At 46.1% G+C, this 25,324-nt stretch overlaps 1 protein-coding gene across 2 annotated transcripts in view; it reads left to right on the forward strand.

Moving 5' to 3' along the window:
* arid5b (AT-rich interaction domain 5B) overlaps window positions 1-25,324 on the forward strand; it is a 163,397-nt gene that overhangs the window by 44,477 nt on the left and 93,596 nt on the right. The window contains exon 4 of one of the 2 annotated variants that reach the window (XM_038821529.1): window positions 10,365-10,619. The exons of the other annotated variant lie outside the window; for it this stretch is intronic. Within the exon in view, the coding sequence (XP_038677457.1) occupies window positions 10,365-10,619 (255 nt within the window). The remainder of the gene's footprint in view (window positions 1-10,364; window positions 10,620-25,324) is intronic. 2 annotated transcript variants of the gene reach the window in all.

Below are 25,324 nucleotides of genomic sequence, written 5' to 3' on the forward strand. Positions count from 1 at the left end.
TTCCCCCCAGCCGGCAATGGGATTTCCCATTGTAGCCATCCCATGCCGCTGGGAAACCTGCGGGCGGAGGTGCATTGCCAGCCAAGATGGTTGATAACCAGAGAGTGAAGGTTTAAAGTAATTGACCTTTGTTGGCAAAAGAACCAAAGAGGAGTTGAGAAAATTGAATGTGGCAATTTTTGTCCTGGAATTCACTGACTGGAAGGGTGGTGAATGTCCATTTAGTAATAACCTCCTAAAGGCAATTGAATAAGAGGGAAAATTGTCGGGCTGCCGATAGCTTGATATGACTGGATGGTTCTTTGGAACAGGCCTGATGGGCTGAATGGCCTCTCTGCTTCTATATGGAACTTCCAATATAATACATTCAGCGTTTAAAATTTACATGGCAGTTTATCACCTGTTGGCATTGTAGTGCGTATTGCATGTGAAGTCGGAACTCTGATCCCATATTGGGGAACGGGGACAAATGAATGGCTGTGTTTCAGATGGCTATTGTTCTTGTGAACAGTGGGAGGGAGGGGGTGTTAGTGGGTGTGAATGGATGCCCAGGGTAAGTTTATAATAGGTGCAGCTGTTCTAAGGAGGAACTGGACATTTGCAGGAGGTTTGAGAAATGTAAGCGGCAGAGCCTTGTGTGAAGATAAGCAAGCTTTGGCTGAACAAAAGATCAAATAAACTTCATCAGCCTGCAGAATGATGGGGACGCATGGGTGCAGCCACGTGTCGGGTGTCCACACGAAGGACTGTAGCATAATGTTACGTGTTGCACCCAGATACAGTATTGCAAGAATGTGGCCTGCGTTTGAGTTGAATGTCTTGGCTCCCATTCTCCAGTGAAAACAGGAAGGCCAAAGCTGACCAGGCAACTAGCGGCGGACAATAAATATGGCCTACATCCCAAGAGCAAGTTGGCAAGTGTCATGAAGAGAACGGTGATGAGAGCGGGGAATGCTTCGATCTTCTTGCTGAGCTACGCATTCCTATTTCTTGATAGCCATGTTGTGCTTTTGGCCAAGCCACATCGATGTTGCAGGAAACAATGGAAGCAATTGCAAAAACAAATCTCGGGAAGGTTCTCATGAAGTGACTGCACACGAGAACAAGTCTTGGCTATTCATTATCACCTGCAGATCGAGATGAGATTACTGTCGCTGATCGCTCCGATGCATCCTTTATTGTATTTATTAACCTCAACACTTCTATTTCCATGTTAGCATGTCACATTCTTTCAGCTGTTGTTTTAAAACAGGGAACAATAAATGGGCTGGCATTGAAACTGCGCCAAGGGGAAATTAATGTGAGCACTTTGCGTGTATGCTGGTACTGCAAGCAGTCCTGTTTAAATCTATTGTGGAGCTGCTCGTGAGGTCAGGATTTTGTTTTGGCAGGGGGTGTTGTCAGGGAACATGTAGAATCTGCTGCAGTTCAAACATTCACGACATGGCCATCTGCCAAAAAAGCAACTATTTATTTTAATCAACCTCTTTTTAAAGAAAAATCTTTTACGAGAACACGGTGTTTGTGCTGGAATTGTGCTATTGTACATGTTGGAGTTAACCCTTAAACAGGTAGTAAAGTGTACAGTGGTGGAATTTTGAGTCAATGTCGAACTGGCAATACTCCTGTATTCCTGATTAGAGTGCAAGTGACTCATTTTTAAGAAAAAATAAATTTAGAGTACCCAATTATTTTTTTTTCAATTACGGGGCATTTTAGCACGGCCAATTCACCGTACCCTGCACATCTTTGGGTTGTGGGGCTGAGACCCATGCAGACACAGAGTGAATGTGCAAGCTCTACATGGACAGTGACCAGGGGCCGGAATTGAACCCGGGTCCGTGGCGCCGTGAGGCAGCAATGGTAACCACTGCGCCACTGTGCCACCCGCGACTCACCTTTTTAATGCTGGCAGTTTAATTGGATTCATGTTTTGGTGTGGATAGGTACAGTGGGGATGTTATTGGTCGGGGACTTTATTTAACACACAATAGCGCAATGGAGATTTAGCCACTCGTCTTGCACCCGCTCTGAAACAGAGAATGAGGCAGGTTGTAAAGTGAGTTGGCTGTTCACTATTTTTTTCATGTAAATTTAGAGCACCCAATTATTCTTTTCCAAATAAGGGGCAATTTAGCGTGGCCAATCCACCTACCCTGCGCATCTTCTGGGTTGTGGGATAAGGCCCACGCAGACTCGGGGAGAATGTGCAAACTCCACACGGACAGTGACCCGGGGCCAGGATCGAACCTGGGTCCTCAGCACTGTGAGGCAGTAGTGCTAACCGCTGTGCCACCCTACCAACCCCTAGGCCATTCACTGTTCCTTCCTTCCAGCAGCTGGTCAACGTGGCTCCCACCGTGACCAGCCCACGCTGTCGGGAAAGCCGCGAGTGTGGGAGCACTGCTGGTGAAGTGGAGGATCCCGCTGACGGAGAATTCTGCTGAAACTGTCTTTCGGGTAAGATATGAAACTGAGGCCTCACCGCTCACTGGAGGCTGCATGGGTCCCGCAGCACATTGCTGTCCAGATGGACACAGGCGTGTGGCACCGGGTAGGAGGAGGGGAGGAGGAGACCCCTGTACTTCGCGACACCAGAGGGTTCATGGATCCAGCAGCTGTCCATGAAACCAGTTCGGCTTTGAGATGGGGGACTGGAACCATACAGTGCCAAGGACCCGGGTTCAATCCCGGCCTGGGTCACTGTCCCCATGGACATACTGGTATTGTCACTGGACTAGTAAACCAGACCTAGAGTACTGCTCTGGGGAATTCAGGTCAAATCCTGCCACTGGTGAAATTTGAACTCAATAAAATCTGCAATTAAAAGTCTGATGACCATGAAACCATTGTGATTGTTGTGAAAACCCATCTAGTTCAACACTAATGTTCTTTAGGGAAGGAAATCTGCCATCCTGACCTTGTCTGGCCTACATCTGACTCCAGATCCACAGCAACATGGTTGACTCTTGACTGCCCTCACAATGGCAATTAGGGAAGTGCAATAAATGCTGGCCCAGCCTGTGATGCCCACATCCTATGAACAAACAAAATGAAGAATAGTGTTCAGTGCATCAGGAGCAGTGTAGCAGTATGGCAAAAAGTTGTTGCACTCACCTCGAAGTCTCTGGCAAATTCAGGACAGTCTTGTGTATGCCACTCTTTAGCGATTGGGTTTGACACCCATGTAAGTTCCTGCTGGCGTGATGCAAGATTGTACGGCCTGGCGGGATGCTGCCGGGCAGCTGTTTTAATGAGCATTCATTTTTTAAAATATAAATTTAGAGTACCCAATTCATTTTTTCCAATTTAGGGCAATTTAGCATGGCCAATCCACCTAGCCTGCACATCTTTAGGTTGTGGGGGCGAAACCCACGCAAACACGGGGAGAATGTGCAAACTCCACACGGACAGTGACCCAGAGCCGGGATCGAACCTGCGACCTCGGCGCCGTGAGGCTGCAGGGCTAACCCACTGTGCCATTGTGCTGCCCTATGAGCATTCATTAGATACAAATGGCGTTTGCGCCACCTGCCCAGTGGGATGACCAACCCGCCATTGGGAGAATTGCAACTTGTTTTTACACCGGTGAGTTTGCAGCTTTTTAACTCCCTCTAGATTCACTGTGTCCTGCCGCTGCCAAATCCATCGCGGGTGGGTTGGGAGAATTCTGCCCATAGTTTTACAACTGGCACCCGAACAGTGTATTAGATTATGAATTAATATATTGGGGGCAGCACGGTGGCGCTGTGGTTAGCACTGCTGCCTCATGCCACCGATGACCTGGGTGCAATCCGGGCCCCTGGTCACTGTCCGTGTGGAGTTTGCACATTCTCCCCGTGTCTGCGTGGGTCTCACCCCCACAACCTAAAAATGTGTAGGGTAGGTGAATTGCCACGCTAAATTGCCCCTTCACTGGAAAAATATAATTGGATGCATGTAATGTATTAGAAAATTAATTTATTGGAAAATGGATTTTAAACTTGTGATGTTACTTCAAAAGCTTTATTAAATTTTTATATGACATTGGGAGTCCCCGCCCCACCCCCGCCCAATCTTGCCCAGTTGCTCTCCCTATCAAACCAAGTCATCTATCAGAACTGTTAATTGAACCGACAAGATGGTGACCATAGTCAACCTGCTAATGTAGCTCAGTGTCATTTTCTGTGGAGGTGATGATGCAATGCTACATTTTATTTGTTAAAAGGTGCAATATGAATTTTACTTGTTGATATAATGCTGCATTTTAAGATGGTGGGTAGAATTTTAAACAGAGGCAGAAATTAATTTGTGGTCCAGTCTCGCCCAATATTGCCGAGATCGGAATGTTGCTATTTAATCTTTAAACAGTTCATTGTTACAAGTTGAGGAACTCAAAGTTCCATTTTGCAACTTGGGTTGTGCTTTCCCTGCTGATTGACTAAACTGTACCAATGTGAAGACGTGATACTCATTTTACTCGAACCTTAACCTTGAGTAAAAACATGTTTAAGTTATCAACAGTGCTGCACTTTCAAGGGAATGATAATGGGCAATAATTGGATCGTCACTATCCATCTGGCGTGATTCCAAGTTCTGTTCATTCTGTAGCCGCGGGTTGTTTTAACCTTTAATACAAGTCTGCGGAAAATCAATGGGATGGGATTGGCTGTCCAGCGGACAGTGTAATGGGGCGATGCATAAATCGGACAACAATCCGTACAATTCCTCTCTCAAACAGGTTAGGTTTAAACTCCCCACCTGCAATATGGAGCAAGGGGTAATTTAAAATAATAATTTGGAGGAGGTCAAGCAGGCAGGCCCATGGGACTGGAGGGGAAGCCCCACCGGGTGGCTCGTTTGGTCATGGGGGTTGCGCTTACTGCTGGTGGCTCTCGCCTTAGGCTCTGGTAGATTCCCTGGGCCTGTCGTCAGGAGGTTGGCTCCATTGAGTTGGCAGCTGCCCCATGCAGTGGGAGTGTTCTGCTTTGCACCAGTAGGCCCTTTAAATCACCCCTAACTGGAGTCTTAATAATCCTAATCCCCCACCCCACCCCACCCTTCTCCAAACCCATCAACCCTGGGACTGCAAAGAGGTGCTTCCAGACATCACCCCCGAATGTCCTAAATCTACTTTTACACTTGTGCCCCCATCCTCTGCCCCTCCACCGTGTCAGAAACCACATTAGTGACCTCTTTGACCACGCTGTGCTTATTTTACAAGAAACCACTTTGGATTACTTGGGATATCTGTCATAATTTGTGTCCAATTGCGAAAATTAATTCCTGAACTCTGAATGCGGAGCCAATTCCACTAACCTTCCACAAGCACACTGTGTGGGCCGAACTCGCGGATGTTTACTTGGTATTGTACGAAAGCAGCAATCGTACACTGAAAAGAAAACACTGTTTATTTAAGAGAAAAAAACCTTCAGAAGTACAAAGCACCATGAGCTTTGCAGTTACCCATTTACAGAAAGGGACATACCGGTTTCATTCAGGGTGGGGTTGAAATTAAATATTTTCCTGCAGGAACAGGAGAATATTTGTCTTTGTTCTGGTAGATGCATCCACCAAAAGTTCAGCTGGATATAGAACAGAAATAAGCGAACTCAACTGGTCAGCAGAATGGAGTTGCAGTCGTCCGTCAAAACCATCCGAAAGCTTAGGGTGATGTCTGATTAAGGGGAGAATTGGCAAAATCATGGAAGCATATAGAATCGTCGAATGGCTACAGGACAGAAGGAGGCCACTTGGCCCATTGATTCTGTGCCAGCTCTCTGCAAAGTAATTCACCAAATGCCACACTGCCACATTCACTCTGTCGCCTCACAAATCTTTCCTCATCAGAATTTTTAAAATTAATTTATGGGATATGGGCATCAGTGGCTAGACCCCTACAGTGAAGGAGAAGGTCATTCGGCCCATCAAGTCTGCACTGACCCTCCGAAAGAACTTCCTAATTAGGCCAATCCACGTAACCCCACCTAACCTTTGGACAAGGGGCAATTTAGCATGGCTAATCCACCTAACCTGTACATCTTTGGACTGTGGGAGTAGACCAGAGCACCCGGAGGAAACCCACCCAGACACTGGGAGAATGTGCAATATCCACACAGTCACCCGAGGTTGGAGTTGAACGCTGGTGCTGCGAGGCAGCGGTGCTAACCACTGTGCCACCATGCCGCCTATAGTTGCCCTTGAGAATGTGGCGGTGAATTACCTTATTGAGTCACCTCCCTTCATGTGGTGTAGGTGCACCACAGTTCTTTTAGGGATTTTGACCCCAAAACAGTGAAGGAATGGAGATATATTTCCAAGTCAGCATGGTGAGTGACTTGGAGGGGACCTCCAGGTAGTGGTTTTACATAGAATTAGATTACATAGAATTTACAGTGCAGAAGGAGGCCATTCGGCCCATCGAGTCTGCACTGCACTGGCTCCTGGAAAGAGCACCCTACCCAAGGTTAACACCTCCCACCCTTTCCCCATAACCCAGTAACCCCACCCAACACTAAGGGCAATTTGGGACACTAAGGGCAATTTATCACGGCCAATCCATCTAACCTGCACATCTTTGGACTGTGGGAGGAAACCGGAGCACCCGGAGGAAACCCACGCACACACGGGGAGGATGTGCAGACTCCGCCCAGACAGTGACCCAGCCGGGAATCAAACCTGGGACCCTGGAGCTGTGAAGCGATTGTGCTATCCATAATGCTACCGTGCTGCCCAGGTGTTCCCAGGTATCTGCTGATTTTGTCCTTCTAGGTGATAGAGGTTGTCGGTTTTGACGGTGCTGCCTGAAGAATCTTGGTGAGTTGCTGCAGTGCATCTTGTAGATGGTACACAGAGCTGCCACTGTTCATCAGTGGTGGAGAGGGAGTGAATATTTGTGGAAGGGGTAGCAATCAAATGGGCTACTTTGACCTGGATGATGTCGAGCTTCTTGAGTGTTGTTGGAGCTGCACTCATCCAAGCAAGTGGAGAGTATTTCATCACGCTCCTGAATTGTGCCTTGTAGATGGTGGCACAGGCTTTAGGAAGTCTGGAGGTGAGTTACTCACCGCAGGATTCCTAGTCTTTGACCTGCTCTGGTAGCTACATTATTTATATGTTCGTCCAGTTCAATTTCTGGTCAATGGTGACTCCCTGGATAGTGGGAGATTCAGCAATGGTAATGTCATTGAATGTCATGGGGATGATGGTTAGATCCTCTCTTGCTGGAGATATTCATTGCCTGGCACTTCTGTGGCACGAATGTAATTTGCCACTTGTCAACCCCAGCCTGGATATTGTCCAGGTCTTGCTGTATTTGGACATAGATTGCTTTAGTGTCTGAGGAGTCGCAAATGGTGCTGAACATTGTGCAGTCAATGGCAAATATCCCTGCTCCTGACCTTATGATGGAAGGGAAGTCATTGATGAAGCAGCTGAACTGAAGGGCAAGTGGGAGGAGGAGCTGGGTGAGGAGTTAGATGAGGGCCTGTGGGCTGATGCCCTGGGCAGGGTGAATTCTTCCTCATCATGTGTCAGGTTCAGCTTAATTCAGTTTAAGATGGTACATCGGGCTCACATGACGACGGCGAGAATGAGCAAGTTCTTTGGGGTGGAGGACAGGTGTGCAAGGTGTTTAGGGAGTCCGACAAACCATGTCCATATGTCCAAGATTCTGGACACGCGGGTGAAGCCGAGTCCAACAATAGCGATCTTTGGTGTGTCAGAGTATCCGGGAGTGCAGGAAGTGAAAGAGGCCGAGGTGTTGGCCTTTGCCTCCCTGGTAGCCCGGAGAAGGATCTTGTTAATGTGGAGAGACTCGAAACTCCCGAGTGTGGAGACCTGGGTTAGTGACATGGCTGGGTTCCTCAGCATGGAGCGAATAAAGTTTGCCTTGAGAGGGTCCTTGCTGGGGTTCTCCCGGCGGTGGCAACCTATCCCTGACTTTCTAGGGGAGCGGTAAAATGTCAGCAGCAGCAGCAATAGGGGGTGGGGGGGGGGGGGCTCAGGGTGGCTCGGGGAGGGGGGGCCTCAGGGTGGCTCAGGTGGGGGAACTATCTATTAAATGTATATTTTCTTTTTGTATCATGACAACAGCCACCTAGTTTTGTTAAATATTTTTCATTTATTTTTCTGTTATTCGTTATGTAAAAATTCTGTTTGAAAAAGCTTTAATTAAAACACTTTTTTAAAAAATTGATGAAGCAGCTGAAGATGGTTGGGCCTAGGATAATGATCAGACTCTCTTTTGAAGGGCTCGATTAAATCTGCCTCCACCACATTCTCAGGCAGTGCGTTCCACATCCTAGCCATTTACAGTATTAAAAACTTTCTTCCTCCTGTCACGATTGCTTCTTTTTGCCAGTCACCTTTAACTTGTGTCCTCTGGTTCTCCATCCTTCAACCAATGGGAACAGTTGTTCTCTATCTACTCTGTCCAGCCCCTTCATGATTTGAACACCTCAATCAAATTTCCTCTCAGCCCCCTGATTATGACGTGTGATGAAGGGTAAAATCATTCCCCTGTTCTCCCACTCCAGCTCTGACTGGAACAGGCATTTATTTCTGTGGCTATGAAAGAGGATTTGCTTTTCAGTACTGCATTCCCACTATTTACACTTACAGATTTACAAGAATTACTCAAACCAGGTTTTCTTAGGTTAAACAAAGAACAGAATATGTTTATTGAACTATTTCCCAAATTAATTTTTTTAAAAACACGAGGGCCAAAGTTTTCTGGCCGTTCCCGCTGTTGGAATTTTTTGGTCCTGCTGACGGTGACCCCAACCCCCGGCGGATGACGCGAATAATGGGAAAGCACGTTGACAGGACCGAAAGATCCTGCCGCCGGCCAATGGCGGGCCACTTTCACCGCTGCAAAACATGCCGGAGAGGGGGGGGGGGGGGGGGGGAGGGGGAGAGGAAAATCCCGCCCAGTAAATTTAAATTTATATCATACACATTCCCTGGGTCTACACATGCACTTGTACTTGAAGTACCTTGCTGGCTGTATATTCCAGGGAAATTCTATTAATCCCATGTCTGTTTTTTGAACAGGTATTTTCATTTTGATGTCTGATCTCTTGAAACCTTTGCAAAGTTTCAGAACAGTGTAAAGCCAACAGGAGATAGGGGGGCTGGATTCTCCATTGTGAGTCCGCCCCGCTACTGCTGCTAGCGAGGATGTAGAATTTGGCGCTCAACCAAATTTCCCATGAACCCAACCAATGTTTTATCACAATCAAACTTTACAAGGAAAATGATTATAAGTGCAGTTTGTGCTGATCAGCTGAAGAAGACTCTTCCTTATACTAAGTCCACTTAATTGACAAACCAGGTTACCAGCCTCTCCGACCAATTATTCATTGTGCAGACGTAACTGTTCGTGTCAACTTCCATCCACAGATCATTGCGTAGCTTTAGCGGGCATTGCTCTGGATCAGAGGAGTGGGCTTTGGTCAATTTTGCCCTTCTGTACCTTTGAACTGCAATGTGCCATAGCTCAGTTTATCTAACTCTGTGTGGACCAGATCTCTGTACAACCTCAAACCACGTGGTATTTTCCCCGCCATAGCATCAGGAGGTGGAGCAGTGTCCTAAATTACATCTGCGTGTCAGAATTGGAGCAGAATCATTGAACATTTCCCTGATAGACTCCCTTAAATTCGGTATCCTGCAGTTTCTCCTCCCAGGTCGCTTTTGAAGTAATCACAGTCCATCAAATTATGCAATAGTATTGTATTAATTATAGCTTAGTTGATGCTTGATTAGTAAGCCTGTGAATGTAGCTACTATAGAAAATGCTCCTTAGCCCATAATATTTTGTAGTATAGATATATTGTTGTGCATATGTCATTAGTCTAGGTGTGGTGTCTGTCAACCTGAGTTAATGCAGGATAATGAGGCCATTAGCCATTATTGTGCTATTTCCTGTTTAGGTTGCCATAGGCCAGTATAAAGCAAAACACTCTTAAAATCTTGTTTCAAACACATGTTTGTTGTCATTAATGATATGTGTTCTTTCAAATAAATATTTAAACAGTCGAGTGAGCTTCCATCTTCCCCGAAGCCTCACGATGGGGCTTATTATTATATTCATGTGTAAATTTTTAACGCATTGTGTTTCAGTGATTCATATTAATGAATCTTCAAAGCTGTTCCTTGCACCATGCCATAAGTAGAAGGTGCTATTTCCCCTGCTACATTAGGATGATAATGAGAATAAATATATTTTAATGTCACCATGGTGTCCTGTTTTCCAGCGATTAGAAACAAATTCAGTTTTTTGTGAGACTAGGGCAGCCATCGCGCACAGTGGCAGGCCAGGTCTATGTTCCGCGTAATTAATGTTCTCTGCCCACACGTGTAACGCACGTGTTTCTCCGCAGGTGCCGATGACGCTGATGATGACTGTGATAATGTTGATGACACCAAGATCATTGTCCTCAGTTACCCACAGTACTGCCGCTATCGGACCATGCTAAAGAGGATCCAAAACCGATCATCTTCCTGGCTGGTCGACCAGTTTGTGATGGCATTGGGGGGCATTGCCATACTAAACGAAAGCACCCGGATTCTGTACTGCCGCGACACATTTGACCACCCGACTCTGATTGAAAACGAGAGCGTCTGCGATGAGTTTGGTAAGTACGTTCACTCACGTTGTAAGCTCGGCGGTGTGGTTAAAAGAGAGGACGTTGTAAAAGTTTGGAATTCCAGCTAATAGAATGCCTAACTCTTTAAGCAGACTTTAAGGATACCAAAATATGTTGCTATCCACAGACTATACCAATGTTTACAATACTAATCAGTGAAGGAATCTAAAAGGACCATTGCTTTCTTGTTGGAGCTTACACTAGATTTTCCTGTTAAATTCTTCAGCAATTGAGTTGGACATTGTTGTAGATGAGGTTGCTTGTATTTTCAAGCTGTGCTGTTTGGGAAATGGATTGAAAATAGGAGCAAATATGTGTTACTAGAATCAAATTGTTAGTTGAAAAACAAAAAAAGTTAGAATTATTTTCTGGTACAAAATGTTTTGTGATTGAACATTGAACAAAAGCAACTGTATCGCTGCAGCCTGGTTTTGCTTTGTTCTGATGTTCGGTGTTAGATTGTGAATGCAGCGTGAATCCAGCCCAACCTGACACTGAGACAGAGTGAAGTGAGACTTGTTTCAGACTCAGTTTGCCCTACACAAGTTTAGAATTAGTGTGAATACGAGAGCACCTCACACCCATAATTAACTTGTCCTGTAAATCTAGCGTAAAGGTTACAGGGTTGAAAACCCCTCTCTTTATATATTACATTTTAAAAGCTTCTAGTTCACCATATAACCTACAAGCCAAACCAATGGTGGTTTGCTATAAGCCAAGCCGATACCTGACACTCTTTCTTGCATTATCATTTGGAAAAGTTGTAATATGTACAATAGAAGGAAATGTAAGGATGTAAGGTCGATTGTTGAAACTGCATATTTAGGTCAACAAAATTCTGTGGGCGGGATTCGCCGTCCCGGCAGCGGGCCAACGTGGGCACCCCCACGCCATCAGGAAATTTGCGGGCATGAGTGCGCTGCTGATGAAACGGAGGATCCCACCGACGGAGAATCCAGCCCCTTAACTTTCCTGTGCAGAAATCAATTAGTAAAAAATAAGTTCCCAAACTATATTTGGAATGTCAAAGTGGGACAGCCTGAGGTGCTGAATATTTGTAACACTCAGTAGGCATTTGAAATCTTGGGTGTGTACAATGCTTTTTATGCAATATTGCATTTAGTTCACCCCTTCCCCCCCACCGGCAACTGTTAGTATTTATTTAGCATCTGTTAATGCAGTAAAACGTAGCAAATGGCTTCTCAGGAACATAAGTGGACACAAATTGGCACTAAGCCAAAGAAGGAACCATTGAATCAGATGATCAAAAGCTCAGTCAAGGAAGTAGGGTTTTAAGGAGCATCGTTGAGAGGTGGAGAGGTTTGGAGAGAAAATGCCAGAGCTTCGTTAGGACCAAGGAAAGTGAAGGTATGGCTGCCAATAGTGAAGTAAAGGAAAAGAAGTCCACGGGTTTGGAGGGTTGAATTAGATGGTGGTGATGGAAAAGCGGAAAACTGGGAATTAGCCTTTCCTGCTTTCCAACCTGGACATCAGACGCAAAGTAACCAAATTCTTGGATTAGCCCGAAGCTTTCATCGTTTGAAGGAGAAACTGTCCCAATCATTTCAGGTATTACCGTGGTGACGTGCTGGTGAACCATTTTACCTAAGAGGCAGGAAAGATGGGACGAGTAGGCGTTCTGGTTTAATTAAATGGAGGAAGCTGGTCAAATCTAATTTGGAGATTACAGCATTTTACAGCTTTTATAACACCAAAGTAAACATGATATCAGTCTTGAGAAGGGCTGGGTTGTTGATGTCGAGCAGGTATTTTTTGCTGAAAAGTCACATTTTGTTGGACTGGCACCAGCAACGAGTAAAACTGACAAAATGCAGTTGGCAATATTGGCTGTGTTTCCTTTATTTGGAAATATTAACCTTGAACTGTTGTGCTGTGGAATTCTCCCTCTGCTGCAGCTGCCATTAGCTTATCAAATTACTCTGTTTCTGTGCAGATCGTTATCGGCCAATGTAACTCTAAATTCAAACTGGCTTATTTTTCTCCACTTGAATTTTTGTCCTATGGTAAAGTGAATGGCAAGTTTAAAAAATATAAAACATAAAGCATCGAGTTAGCTGCCCATTCTGGGCAGACTGAGTGGAAAAGTACACAATGGGCTGACTCATTTGTTCAGATAATGTGTTTATGACCACATTATACAAATAGCCATTGGTAGAATTATTAACGTCAATTAAAATGGTACATTATTCAAAGTATATCTAATTTCCAGTGGGTAATTAATAGGTTTAATAAGCTACTCTACTTTAATAGATGTATGATTCTCTATATGTGTATATATAGTAAATGGAATTTTCCTAACTCTGCTGGATTCCTTTCTAATGTAGTAATCGCATAACATGATGAGTGTTGTTTTGCATTACACTGACATTGTAAAATATTCGCAAATCCTGGCACTGTACCAAAAACACTTCATTGTAGTAATGTAAAATTGCATTCACAGTATACATTATAGGAATAATAGATAAATAACAGGGCACCAGTTGACGTCCGTAACCTGACCTCCGGCATGGTTGGCTAATTGTTAACGTCCCAATCTTCATTCTTGTAGCTTACAATGTCACATGGTTTCCACATTTATTTTCCAGTCTTATAACTTGCACTCAAGCGCCCATTAATATCTATCTGTCCATCTGTCTATTTCGGTATCTAACTACATTTATCTATCTACTGTTCTGAAACGGGTACACTGTTACACCAACATTACACGCCAGATGTTGCACTCCACGTCACATGCTCGGCATCACACTATTTACCGGTGGAAATTTACCCTTTTTAAAAAGCCAGTTAGTGCTGAGTGCTTCTTTTGTTTTTGAAGAGTACCCAATTCCAATTAAGGGGCAATTTAGCGTGGCCAATTCACCTACCCTGCACACCTTTTTGAGTTGTGGGGGTGAAACCCACACAGAAATGGGGATAATGCTGAGTGCTTCTGACTACAACTGAATATGGGAGCATTTGATAGTTTGCATCAGCAACAATGAAACTCTGACTTCAGTTTGAATTTATTCCATAACATTTAGGGCACGATCGAACCACAATCGTTCTAAGTGTGGTAACGAGCGGGAATCCCTGGATGTTTCCCAGCCTCTAACGTTAATTAGGGCACTTAACGATGCCCCACGGGCTTTACACTGCAAATGATTGTCCCACCAGCTGACCCGGGTCATTGTCCGTGCGGGGTTTGCACATTCTCCCTGTGTTTGTGAGCATCTCACCCCCACAAGGTGGAGGTAGGGTGAACTGGCCACGCTAAATTGCCCCTTAATTGGAAAAATGTAAAAGATATATATATATATTTTATTTATATATTATATATATTTATGTAATCAATCCTCTTTTAAGCACAGGTATAATTAAAGAGATGAGGAATGGGTGACAGTTAAACAATGAGGATGGACTACCGGGCAGCACAAGTGGCTAGCACTGTGGCTTCACAGCACCAGGGTCCCAGGTTCGATTCCCCGCTGGGTCACTGTCTGTGCCGACTCTGCACGTTCTCCCCATGTCTGTGTGGGTTTCCTCCGGGTAGTCCAAAGACGTGCAGGGTAGGCAGATTGGCCATGCTAAATTGCCCTTGGTGTCCAAAAAGGTTGGATGGGGTTATTGGGTTACAGGGATAGGGTGGAAGTGAGGGCTTAAGTGGGTCGGTGCAGACTCGATGGGCTGAATGGCCTCCTGCACTGTATGTTCAATGTTCGAGATGAAATTGGTTGGAATGAAAAAATACAAGTTACTATGGTACAACTGAGATGATATTCTTAATGTGGGTAATTTCTCAACGGCAAACAGTTTTAACAATGAATAGGTCAGTTAATAATAAGGAACCTTCTGATTCTTCCTCTGAATGCGTCGAATGATTTATTATAACTTTACCATCCATATATTAACAATGTCACATAGTTCCCCAAACCCTTGTGCAACAGAATGCTGGAATACTCTCCACTTGCCTGGATGAGTTCAGCTCTAACAACCCTCCTGGAGCTCAACACCATCCAGGACAAAGCAGCCTGCTTGATTGGGACCCTTTCCACCACCTTCAACATTCACTTTCCTCCACTGATGCACAGCAATAGCCCGTGTATCTTCTACACGATGCACTGCAGAAACTCACAAAGGCGCCTTCGACAGCACCTTCCACACCATCTAGAAGAACAAGGACAAAGGAGGCATAGAAACGCCACCACATGCAAGGTCCCCTCCAAGTCACTCACCACGAAAGAGAAAACGCTGGAAAATCTCAGCAAGTCTGGCAGCATCTGTAGGGAGAGAAAAGAGCTAACGTTTCGAGTCCAATGACTCAAGTCACTCACCATCCTGACTTGGAAATATATCGGCCGTTCCTTCACTGTCACTGGGTCAAAATCCTGGAATTCCCTCCCTAACAGCATTGTGGGTGTACCTGCGACACATGGACTGCAGCAGTTCAAGACAGCAGCTCATCACCACCTTCTCGAGGGCAGTTAGGGATGGGCAATAAATGTTGACCTAGCCAGGGACGCTCACACCCCAAGAATGAATTACAAAAAAAAAACACAAATTCCCAAATCAACTACTGTTGTTTGTTTGTTCCTCTCTGCCTCTCTCATTCCACTTCAGGAAATTTGCCTTCAAGGTAATTTAATCAAACAAGCCTCTTGCTTTCAAAAATGAACGCTGCGGCTATTGAAACCTGAGCGCACTCCGTATTTAGAATCCAGTAGAAATGTTTATGCTCCAATGTGTTTCCTTCATGTTTCTTGTGTGTCAGGGCGGCACAGCGGTTAGCATTGCTGCCTCACGGCGCTGAGGTCCCAGGTTCGATCCCGGCTCTGGGTCACTGTCTGAGTAGAGTTTGCTCGTTCTCCCTGTGTTTGCGTGGGTTTCGCCCCCACAACCCAAAAAAAAGATGTGCAGAGTAGGTGGATTGGCAATGCTAAATTGCCCCTTAATTGGAAAAAAAATGAACTGGGTACTCGAAAAAAAATTTTTTTTAATGTTTCTGGAGTGTAGAGCCTGTAATGACAGTACAACTATGACAGTTAACAGTGAAAGCCAAGCACTGATTAAATACCCAGGACATCCACCCAGAAACATATAATTGCTGCGGATGGAAGGGAGTGGTTAGTGGAGGGATTATCACCTGGGCAATGGGCAAAGGGAGTGTCCTCGTTTGGGGGGGGGGGGGGGGGGGGGGAGTGCATCCTGAGGAAAGAGAGTGGGAATCCTGGTGGAGGGAATGTCTCCTGGCGAAGGGAGTGGACTCCTGGTGGAGGGAGTGTTTCTTGAGGGAGGGATTGGGACTCCATCAGGAAGCGAATGAGATTATTCTTGAAATAGCCAATGTACCTGCAACTTGTGACAGCAGAAAAAGTACAAGAACTGGGCTCTGACGATGTTAAATTGATCAAAATGTTGAGAAACATTTACCCCCAAACCCCAGTGTTTACTCTGTGCCCCCTCAATATTTACACTGTATCCTTTAGTGTTTAGAGTGTGCCCCCTCAGTGTTTACGCTGTGCCCCCTCAGTGTTTACGCTGTGCCCCTTCAGTGTTTACTCTGTGCCCCTTCAGTGTTTACGCTGTGCCCCCTCAGTGTTTATGCTGTGCCCCCTCAGTGTTTACGCTGTGCCCCCTCAGTGTTTACGCTGTGCCCCTTCAGTGTTTACTCTGTGCCCCTTCAGTGTTTACGCTGTGCCCCCTCAGTGTTTACTCTGTGCCCCCTCAGTGTTTACTCTGTGCCCCTTCAGTGTTTACGCTGTGCCCCCTCAGTGTTTACGCTGTGCCCCCTCAGTGTTTACGCTGTGCCCCCTCAGTGTTTACGCTGTGCCCCCTCAGTGTTTACGCTGTGCCCCTTCAGTGTTTACGCTGTGCCCCTTCAGTGTTTACGCTGTGCCCCTTCAGTGTTTACTCTGTGCCCCCCTCAGTGTTTACGCTGTGCCCCTCTGTGTTTACGCTGTGCCCCTCAGTGTTTACGCTGTGCCCCCTCAGTGTTTATGCTGTGCCCCTTCAGTGTTTACGCTGTGCCCCCTCAGTATTTATGCTGTGCCCCTTCAGTGTTTACGCTGTGTCCCCTCAGTGTTTACGCTGTGCCCCCTCAGTGTTTACGCTGTGCCCCCTCAGTGTTTACGCTGTGTCCCCTCAGTGTTTACGCTGTGCCCCCTCAGTGTTTACTCTGTGCCCCCTCAGTGTTTACTCTGTGCCCCCTCAGTGTTTATGCTGTGCCCCCTCAGTGTTTACGCTGTGTCCCCTCAGTGTTTACTCTGTGCCCCCTCAGTGTTTACTCTGTGCCCCCTCAGTGTTTACTCTGTGCCCCTTCAGTGTTTACGCTGTGCCCCCTCAGTGTTTACGCTGTGCCCCCTCAGTGTTTACTCTGTGCCCCCTCAGTGTTTACTCTGTGCCCCCTCAATATTTACACTGTATCCTTTAGTGTTTAGAGTGTGCCCCCTCAGTGTTTACGCTGTGCCCCCTCAGTGTTTATGCTGTGCCCCCTCAGTGTTTACTCTGTGCCCCCTCAGTGTTTACGCTGTGCCCCCTCAGTGTTTACGCTGTGCCCCCTCAGTGTTTACTCTGTGCCCCCTCAGTGTTTACTCTGTGCCCCCTCAGTGTTTACTCTGTGCCCCCTCTGTGTTTACGCTGTGCCCCTCTGTGTTTACGCTGTGCCCCTCAGTGTTTACTCTGTGCCCCCTCAGTGTTTACTCTGTGCCCCCTCAGTGTTTACGCTGTGCCCCTCAGTGTCTACACTGTGCCCGCTCTGTGTTTACACTGTGACCCCTCAGTGTTTACGCTGTGCCCCCTCAGTGTTTACGCTGTGCCCCTCAGTGTTTATTCTGTGCCCCTCAGTGTTTACTCTGTGCCCCCTCAGTGTTTACGCTGTGCCCCTCAGTGTCTACACTGTGCCCGCTCTGTGTTTACACTGTGACCCCTCAGTGTTTACGCTGTGCCCCCTCATGTTTACGCTGTGCCCCCTCAGTGTTTACTCTGTGCCACCTCAGTGTTTACGCTGTGCCCCCTCAGTGTTTACGATGTGCCCCCTCAGTGTTTACACTGTGACCCCTCAGTGTTTACACTGTGCCCCCAACCTCCAGTGTTACACTGTAGTTTTCTTCACTATATCTCCAATAGTTTTGCTGTTGTTGAGCCTTTTAACAATATTGAGCGTTGGTAGTAATTACAATTAGCCAGTACAGTACATGGCCTCAAATTAATGCCAGAAATGTGACACAATGCTTAGGAATGGATCACGCACTGTCTGCAGATGCCTACACAGATCGGAACAGATGCTGGGAGGTGGGCTAACCTGCATGTTCTTCCCTGGCAAAGAGCCAAAACTACATAAACTTGAAGTGCATTCCTGATATTCCATTATTTGAAATGTATTCTCTGGCCAGGATTGTAAAATGGATATGACTTTATAGAGATAAATCTCACTGTTGTGCTTCAGTTAAAATGCTCTCCCTCCGCTTAAATGCCTTCATCAGCAACGATGGTTTATATATTGGTGCTATCACTGTAAACACGTCATTTTAATTAAGCTTTAAAAAGTAGTTTTTGCTAAAAAATGAAACCTCCTGTTATCTGACACCACCTTTTGAAATGGAGTCTGCTATAGATTGTCTGGTGTGTCTGTAAATACGCTTTCTGCTGCCTCTGGTTAACTGTTTAAAATGGACAGGCAAACACTTCCTTAAACATTTCAATTTGCCTCGTGCTATCAGATTTATAAAATGTGTTACCATTTCATTCGGTTTATTTCGGCGTCTGTGATAAGACACTTAGTGTTATCAGTGCTGGTTTGTATTCATGACCTAATCGCACTGTTAATGATCAAATGGAAACATGAGTTGGAGCCAGAGCAACACTTGCACTTTCCAACAACAAGCAGAGTTGAATTGGGTTCATGTTGATCAAAACAGGCTGTGTAGATAATGATAGTTCTCTTTCTGTTATGATCGTGACTTTTTTTCCCTGCCTACGATAATTCATGTCTTAGATATTTGTGATCTATGCATTGGGCAACAAATTTGAACTGATCACGCTGTTAATTACTAATTAGCCCAGCACTGAGCTTCACTGTGCTGTACAACACCATTTGGAGCTTCCGCACCCCATCCTCTCCTGTTCTCTCCTTGCTGGACGGTTTTAGTGCAAGAAGGGGTTTTGTGGTAACTCAGCCCAATTATTAGTGGTGGAGTCAATCTGACTATTCGACTGCAGAGGAGGCGCCACAGCTTGGCTCCATTCTCACCTGGGCATCCACAGGCTTGCGCATCCGGCAAGGGTCATTGGGCATGGAATTTGGAGCGGCAGACCCTTAGTCCTGTCTTGTCAGCCATCCCGGCCTGAGATCGACCATGCACGTTTGGGTAGTAGAGCTACCTAACTGGATACACTTACTGTGGCATCAGGGAGTCTGCACACAATCTATTCTTCACAGTGAATACAGAGAGAAAAGGCCATTCTAATTGCTTCAGTCATTGCCTCAACACGACTCTCTTTATGCACGTATTATCATTCCTCTTGTGTCAGTGGCATCGGCCTCAGCTTGGTGATTATTCTATCACTCCTGATTCAGATGCTCATAGGACTCGAGCCCCAATGCAGGAATTTGTATCCACACTTAGCTGCACTGTCGGAGGTGCCGTCTTTCGAGGTGAGACATTAAACCAAGTCCCCAGCTGCTTTTTCAGGTGAATGTTTAAAGATCCCACAGCGTAATTGCAAAGAAGAGCAGGGATGTTTTCCCGGTGCACCGCCCAACATTTACACTGCGACCAACGGCATTCAAAAAAAATGATCTGGTCGTTATCACTTTGCTGTTTGTGGGATCTTGCCATGCTCAAATTGGCGGCCGTGATTCCTGCATTACGACACTCCAAAAAGACCTCTGTGGCCGCAAAGCACTCTTGTGACACCCTGAGGTCACAGGAGGTGCTATATAATTGCATCTCTTTCCAATGTTGCTGAATCCAGTTGCAGAATATTTCGATGTGAAAATAATAATTATCCTGACGTCTCCTCTGTTGGATTGTGAGGCAGGAGAACCAAGCCAACAATGAATCAGAAGCATCACATTAAATTGAAACCTTACAAATCTTATTAAAAGCATTTCTAGCCTGTTATTCAGTCGTAGGTTTGTTCTAATTCCTTGAGTTTCTCTCTAGGGGTTTGTGACATTATTTGAACACCTCAAATGGATTTAGTGCCTTGTAATTGCTGCCAGGCATCCGCTATTCTGTCAGGTTTGTTCGGTGATCCTGACTGTGCTCCAAACATTGAACCCTTAGTCAGTGGGTTGGGGAGTCGATAGCTGTGTTTGATGAAGTAAATCATGATAAGCTATTTCATCTTGTTCAGTACCAGAGGACACCGCCGCACTTGAAGCTGGAATGAATTAAAATCGAATCTGTGTTCATAATATTGTGAAGTCTGAGGTGGGGAGATGGTGAAAATAATCAATTTTGATTCATTCACCTGCAAATCCTCCAGTTTCTTTCAGTAAATATCACTTTGGGATGCAAGGTGCGGTTCAATGACCCTGTTACGCCCGGCGCGGATCCGGGCGCGAGGGTGAATTATGCGGGAGCCCCAAATCGGGCACCACACCGGGCACAGGGCCAATCGCGGATCACCTGACTCGCTCAACCCGACACAACCTGGATCTCGCTCTCACTGGGCCAAATCTCACGTGATCTCACGTGATCCAAATCATCATATTTAAATTAGCTATTAGGCTCATTTGAATATCCACCCACTGTTTTCACCTGGTGCCCGGGACTCAGCGACTGCACCTGGGAGACCTCGACCAGGCGCTGTTTAGTACTGGTCCACAAAAATGTGGACCAGGTGTAACGGCACCTCAAGGGGGGCTTGCAGGCTATTGGAGACCCCCGGTCAGGGACAGGGCAGGGCAGTACCCTGGCACTTATCCTGGCACTGCCAGCCTGGCACCCTGGCTGTGCTGCCTGGTATTCTGTCAGTGTTACCCCGGTATAAGAGCAGCCGTTCCTCCTGGCGAGATTAGCTCGCCAACAGGAAATCGCTGTACGTCCAGCCTCAGCGAGGAGAAACCCCACCGGGCAAAACAAAACCGGCAAAGTGCCGTTGAATAGTGAGGTGTTCCTTGGCGCTGTTGCCACCAAGAAGCACCACGCTAAACGCACCCGACAGCGGACTTTGTTTTAAGTCTGCTGAATCGCGCCCACAATCTGCCGAATAATTTGATACGTGTAATAATTCCAGAAGTTGCAGAGTGAAAGGCCAACTGGTTTATTTTAAACTGAAAATAAAGTCGCTCCCACGGCACACAAAGCAAATGTCCCGGCCCAGGACTACTGGGAATTCCCGGTTTGGGTCTGGGATCGACATTTAAAGGTCTCGCTAACGAACCTCAACTGGAGAGATCTCTGCCTGCTGACCAAGGGAACTGGTATTCTACAATGCCCATGGGGAGATCAATCAGCGATCCCCTGCGATCCTCTTGAGGGTTATCACAGGGTGATTTTTGACCCTATTTTATAAGCAAATGGTGTGTATGGTCGGTCATGCGATTTTCCCAATATGTTCCATCACTGGAGCTTTTCCTTACCTCACACCGGAGTCTATTCTGGACTCGCAGATCAGGTTTGACCACTTTGATTAGTCAACAATGCCATTAATGTAGTATTGTTCGAGTGGCATGACGTTAGCAGGTGAGCGTGGTGGACTTTGGTCTTTTTTCACAGTGCAGTTTGCATGTTTCCACGTCCTTTGGTTTAGCTCTGTTTAGTGGCTACATGATGGCAGTGTAGGATTACTGAGCTTATGCTCCATTCATCTAAAGCTTGAAATTTTCTTTAATTAGTTGTACTGTCAGTGACATTTCCATGTTGGTGTTTGGGTTTTTTTGTATCCTTATTTGAGCGTTCCTTCGCCACCTCTCGTGAGCTCTTTGCTGGGGTATATTTCTACACGTATAACACTCCCTCCGCAAGAACCCTGACTATTTCACTGTAAGGGTATCACAGCTGTACTGTCATGTGAATAGGAACTGGAGTAGGCCATTCAGCCCTTCGGGCCTACTCCGCCATTTAATACGATCATGGGCAATTGGATACTTAAATCCTTTTACACCTACTATCCCCATAACCCTACCATTCCAGCAGTCCACACTTGGGTGCCACGTTAGCCACCTCTCTACCTTCGGGGGGGGGGAGGGGTGGGGGGGAAGAGTCACTGATACTACTAAGTATGTAGTTGCCTTAGGATTGAACCTAAAAACGTTGCATGTTTGCTCTGCTTCACTGGCCTCTGGACCATCCAACGAAGCCATTGATGCATGGTAGGTGCATTAACAATATTACACCCGTGTAATGATTTCCACATCCCTCCTCTTAGGCCAATTATAGAACTATAACCTTGGCCACTTTGCCAGATTGCTTCAACTGTTGATGTATGGTTTATTGCCTCAAAGGTTTGTGAAATTTATCGCAGCATTTCACAAATATGGTGCAAGGTTAAACACACAGAGCTTTTTGAATGCATTGTGAAATATCAGACTTCACCCCATTTTGTAAGCAAATTGTGTGTATGGGCGGTTGTGTGATTTTGGATGAAGCGCACACCACGTTTCTCCTCTGAGGCCATACTGATTACATCCCTACAGAAAGGAAACAATTGGTCCTGCATTGTTTACACTCAAAAAAAATCACCCTTTCGTGTGGGCTGCCTGTCTGCATATTGCATGTATGGAAAGAAAATGCTGTTAAATGATGCTCCATAAGTCTGCAACTGATATACATAAAGCATTGAAACAGTTATTAAGCATGCTCTGCACAAAATGGTTCATGCACGTTTCAACTGTACCTTTATGCCTTTAGCTTCAGTGTGTTGAGCTTATATGGTGGTCAGCTGAATGCCCTATGCTTATGCTGACAGCAAATCACATGAGAAGAACATAAGAACTGGGAGCAGGAGTGGGCAATTCAGCCCCTCGAGCTCGCTCCGCCATTCAATACCATCATGGCTGATCTCTCAGCCTCAACTCCACTTTCCTGCTCCTCCATAACCCTTTAAACCCATTACTGATTAAAAGTCCATCTCCTCCTTAAATTTACTCAATGTCCTGGCGTCCACCGCATTCTGGGGTAGTGAATTCCACAATGCGCACTAAGGTTAAGTTTGAACTGAGGGGAAGGATGGAGGGGTTCTACAATTCATGGGCACTAATCATTATGCACTTTCAAGAATTGGATTACATCAAACATTAGGGGGAGATGGTTGGGAGGGTTGGGGAGGGGGACTGTATGTGTTAATGGTGACAATGGGTGATTACTGATTCCTTTTTGTTATTTTGTTTGGGGGTTAGTGGGAGGATGGGATTGTTATTGTTGATATGGGGATTGCACAGTAAGAAGTCTTACAACACCAGGTTAAAGTCCAACAGGTTTGTTTCAAACACTAGGTTGCGGATCACTGCTCCTTCCTCGGGTGAATGAAGAGGTATGTTCCAGAAACATATATATAGACAAATTCAAAGATGCCAGACAATGCTTAGAATGCGAGCATTTGCAGGTAATCAAGTCTTTACAGATCCAGAGATAGGGGTAACCCCAGGTGAAAGAGGTGTGAATTGTCTCTAGCCAGGACAGTTGGTAGGATTTCACAAGCCCAGGCCAGATGGTGGGGATTAATGTAATGCGACATGAATCCAAAGTCCCGGTTGAGGCTGTACTCATGCGTGTGGAACTTAGCTATAAGTTTCTGCTCAGCGATTCTGCGTTGTCGCGTGTCCTGAAGGCCGCCTTGGTGAACACTTACCCGGAGATCAGAGGCTGAAAGCCTTTGACTGCTGAAATGTTCCCCGACTAGAAGGGAACATTCCTGCCTGGTGATTGTCGCACGGTGTACGTTCATTTGTTGTTGCAGCGTCTGCATGATCTCGCCAATGTACCACACTTTGGGACATCCTTTCCTGCAGCGTATGAGGGAGACAACATTGGCCGAGTCGCACGAGTATGTACCATGTACCTGGTGGGTGGTGTTCTCACGTGTAATGGTGGTACCCATGTCGATGATCTGGCACGTCTTGCAGAGATTGCCATGGCAGCGTTGTGTGGTGTTGTGATCGCTGTTCTGAAGGCTGGGTAGTTTGTTGCAAACAATGGTTTGTTTGAGGTTACGTGGTTGCTTGAAGGCCAGTAGTGGGGGTGTGGGGATGACCGTGGCAAGATGTTCATCATCATCAGTGATGTGTTGAAGGCTGCGAAGAAGATGTCGTAGTTTCTCCCCTCCGGGAAGTCTGTCGGTTGTGTCCCGTGTTTGTCTTCTGAGGAGATCAGTGCGGTTTTTTGCTGTGGCGCATTGGAACTGTCGATCGATGAGTCGAGCTCCATATCCCGTTCGTATGAGGGCATCTTTCAGCGTCTGTAGATATCTGTTCCACTCCTCCTCGTCTGAGCAGATCTTGTGTCTACAGAGGGCTTGTCCATAGGGGATGGCTTCTTTAATGTGTTTAGGGTGGAAACTGGAGAAGTAAGGTTATCCGTGGGCTTGCGGTAAAGCGAAATGCTGAGGCGACCGTCCTTGATGGAGATAAGTGTGTCCAAGAATGCAACTGATTTTGGAGAGTAGTCCATGGCGAGTCTGATGGTGGGATGGAACTTATTAATGTCACGAGCCAGAGAGGTTCTCACACAGGGTCCAATTGCCTGAAACGATAGAACGGCCTGGTGTGTTGACCTTGTGTATTTTCGGGAGGCAGTAGAGATCTCCAATGTGGGGAGTATGTGGGATGAGAGCACGTAGGGTGTTCTGAAGGTCTGGATCCAAGGTCTTGATCAGTCTGTTGAGTTGGCGGATGTGTTCCTTGGTTGGATCTGCGGGTAACTGTCTATAGTGTTCCTGGTTGTTGAGTTGTCGGTATACTTCTTTGCAGTAGTCCGTTCTGTTCTGTATGACGGTGGCACCTCCTTTGTCTGCTGGTTTGATGACGATGTTGCGGTTGGTCTCGAGAGCGCGGATGGCATTGCGTGTGCTTGGGTGGCGTTCGGGGCTGTCTTGTGAATGCGACTGATGAATCTGGCATTGACGCGATTCCTGACGGCTTGAGCATACATGTCGAGTCGGGCAGCGGCCTTCCAGAGGGGTCTAATTCAACTCTTTCCTCTTCGGTTGCTGCACCACAGATCTCTCGGTCTGCTGTTCTGGTTCATTGGTGTCTCCTTGGGTTCGCTGTTGGCCTCTTAGGGTCTGTGGAAGACTTGATTACCTGCAAATGCTCGCATTCTAAGCATTGTCTGGCACCTTTAAATTTGTCTGTATATATGTTTCTGGAACATACCTCTTCATTCACCTGAAGAAGGAGCAGTGCTCCGAAAGCTAGTGTTTGAAACAAACCTGTTGGACTTTAACCTGGTGTTGTCAGACTTCTTATTGTGCTCACCCCAGTCCAACGCCGGCATCTCCACGATATGGGGATTGACATTATATTTGTTACTACTTATTGTTTATTGTTGGTGGGTGTAAATTTGGGAGAAAATGTGAAAAAGGAGAATAAAAAGATTTTAAAAAAAGATTGCCTTTGCCAGTGACCCCTGTGCTTGCTGAGATGCTCTCTGCACTCATGTTTCCGATTTAAAGTTCTCATCATTGTGGTATACCCTGTATGTTCAAATCGCTCCATGAACTCGTTCAACCCTATCTTCTGCGACTGCCCT

Source organism: Scyliorhinus canicula, chromosome 16 (assembly GCF_902713615.1).
Source record: "Scyliorhinus canicula chromosome 16, sScyCan1.1, whole genome shotgun sequence".
NCBI lineage: Eukaryota > Metazoa > Chordata > Chondrichthyes > Carcharhiniformes > Scyliorhinidae > Scyliorhinus > Scyliorhinus canicula.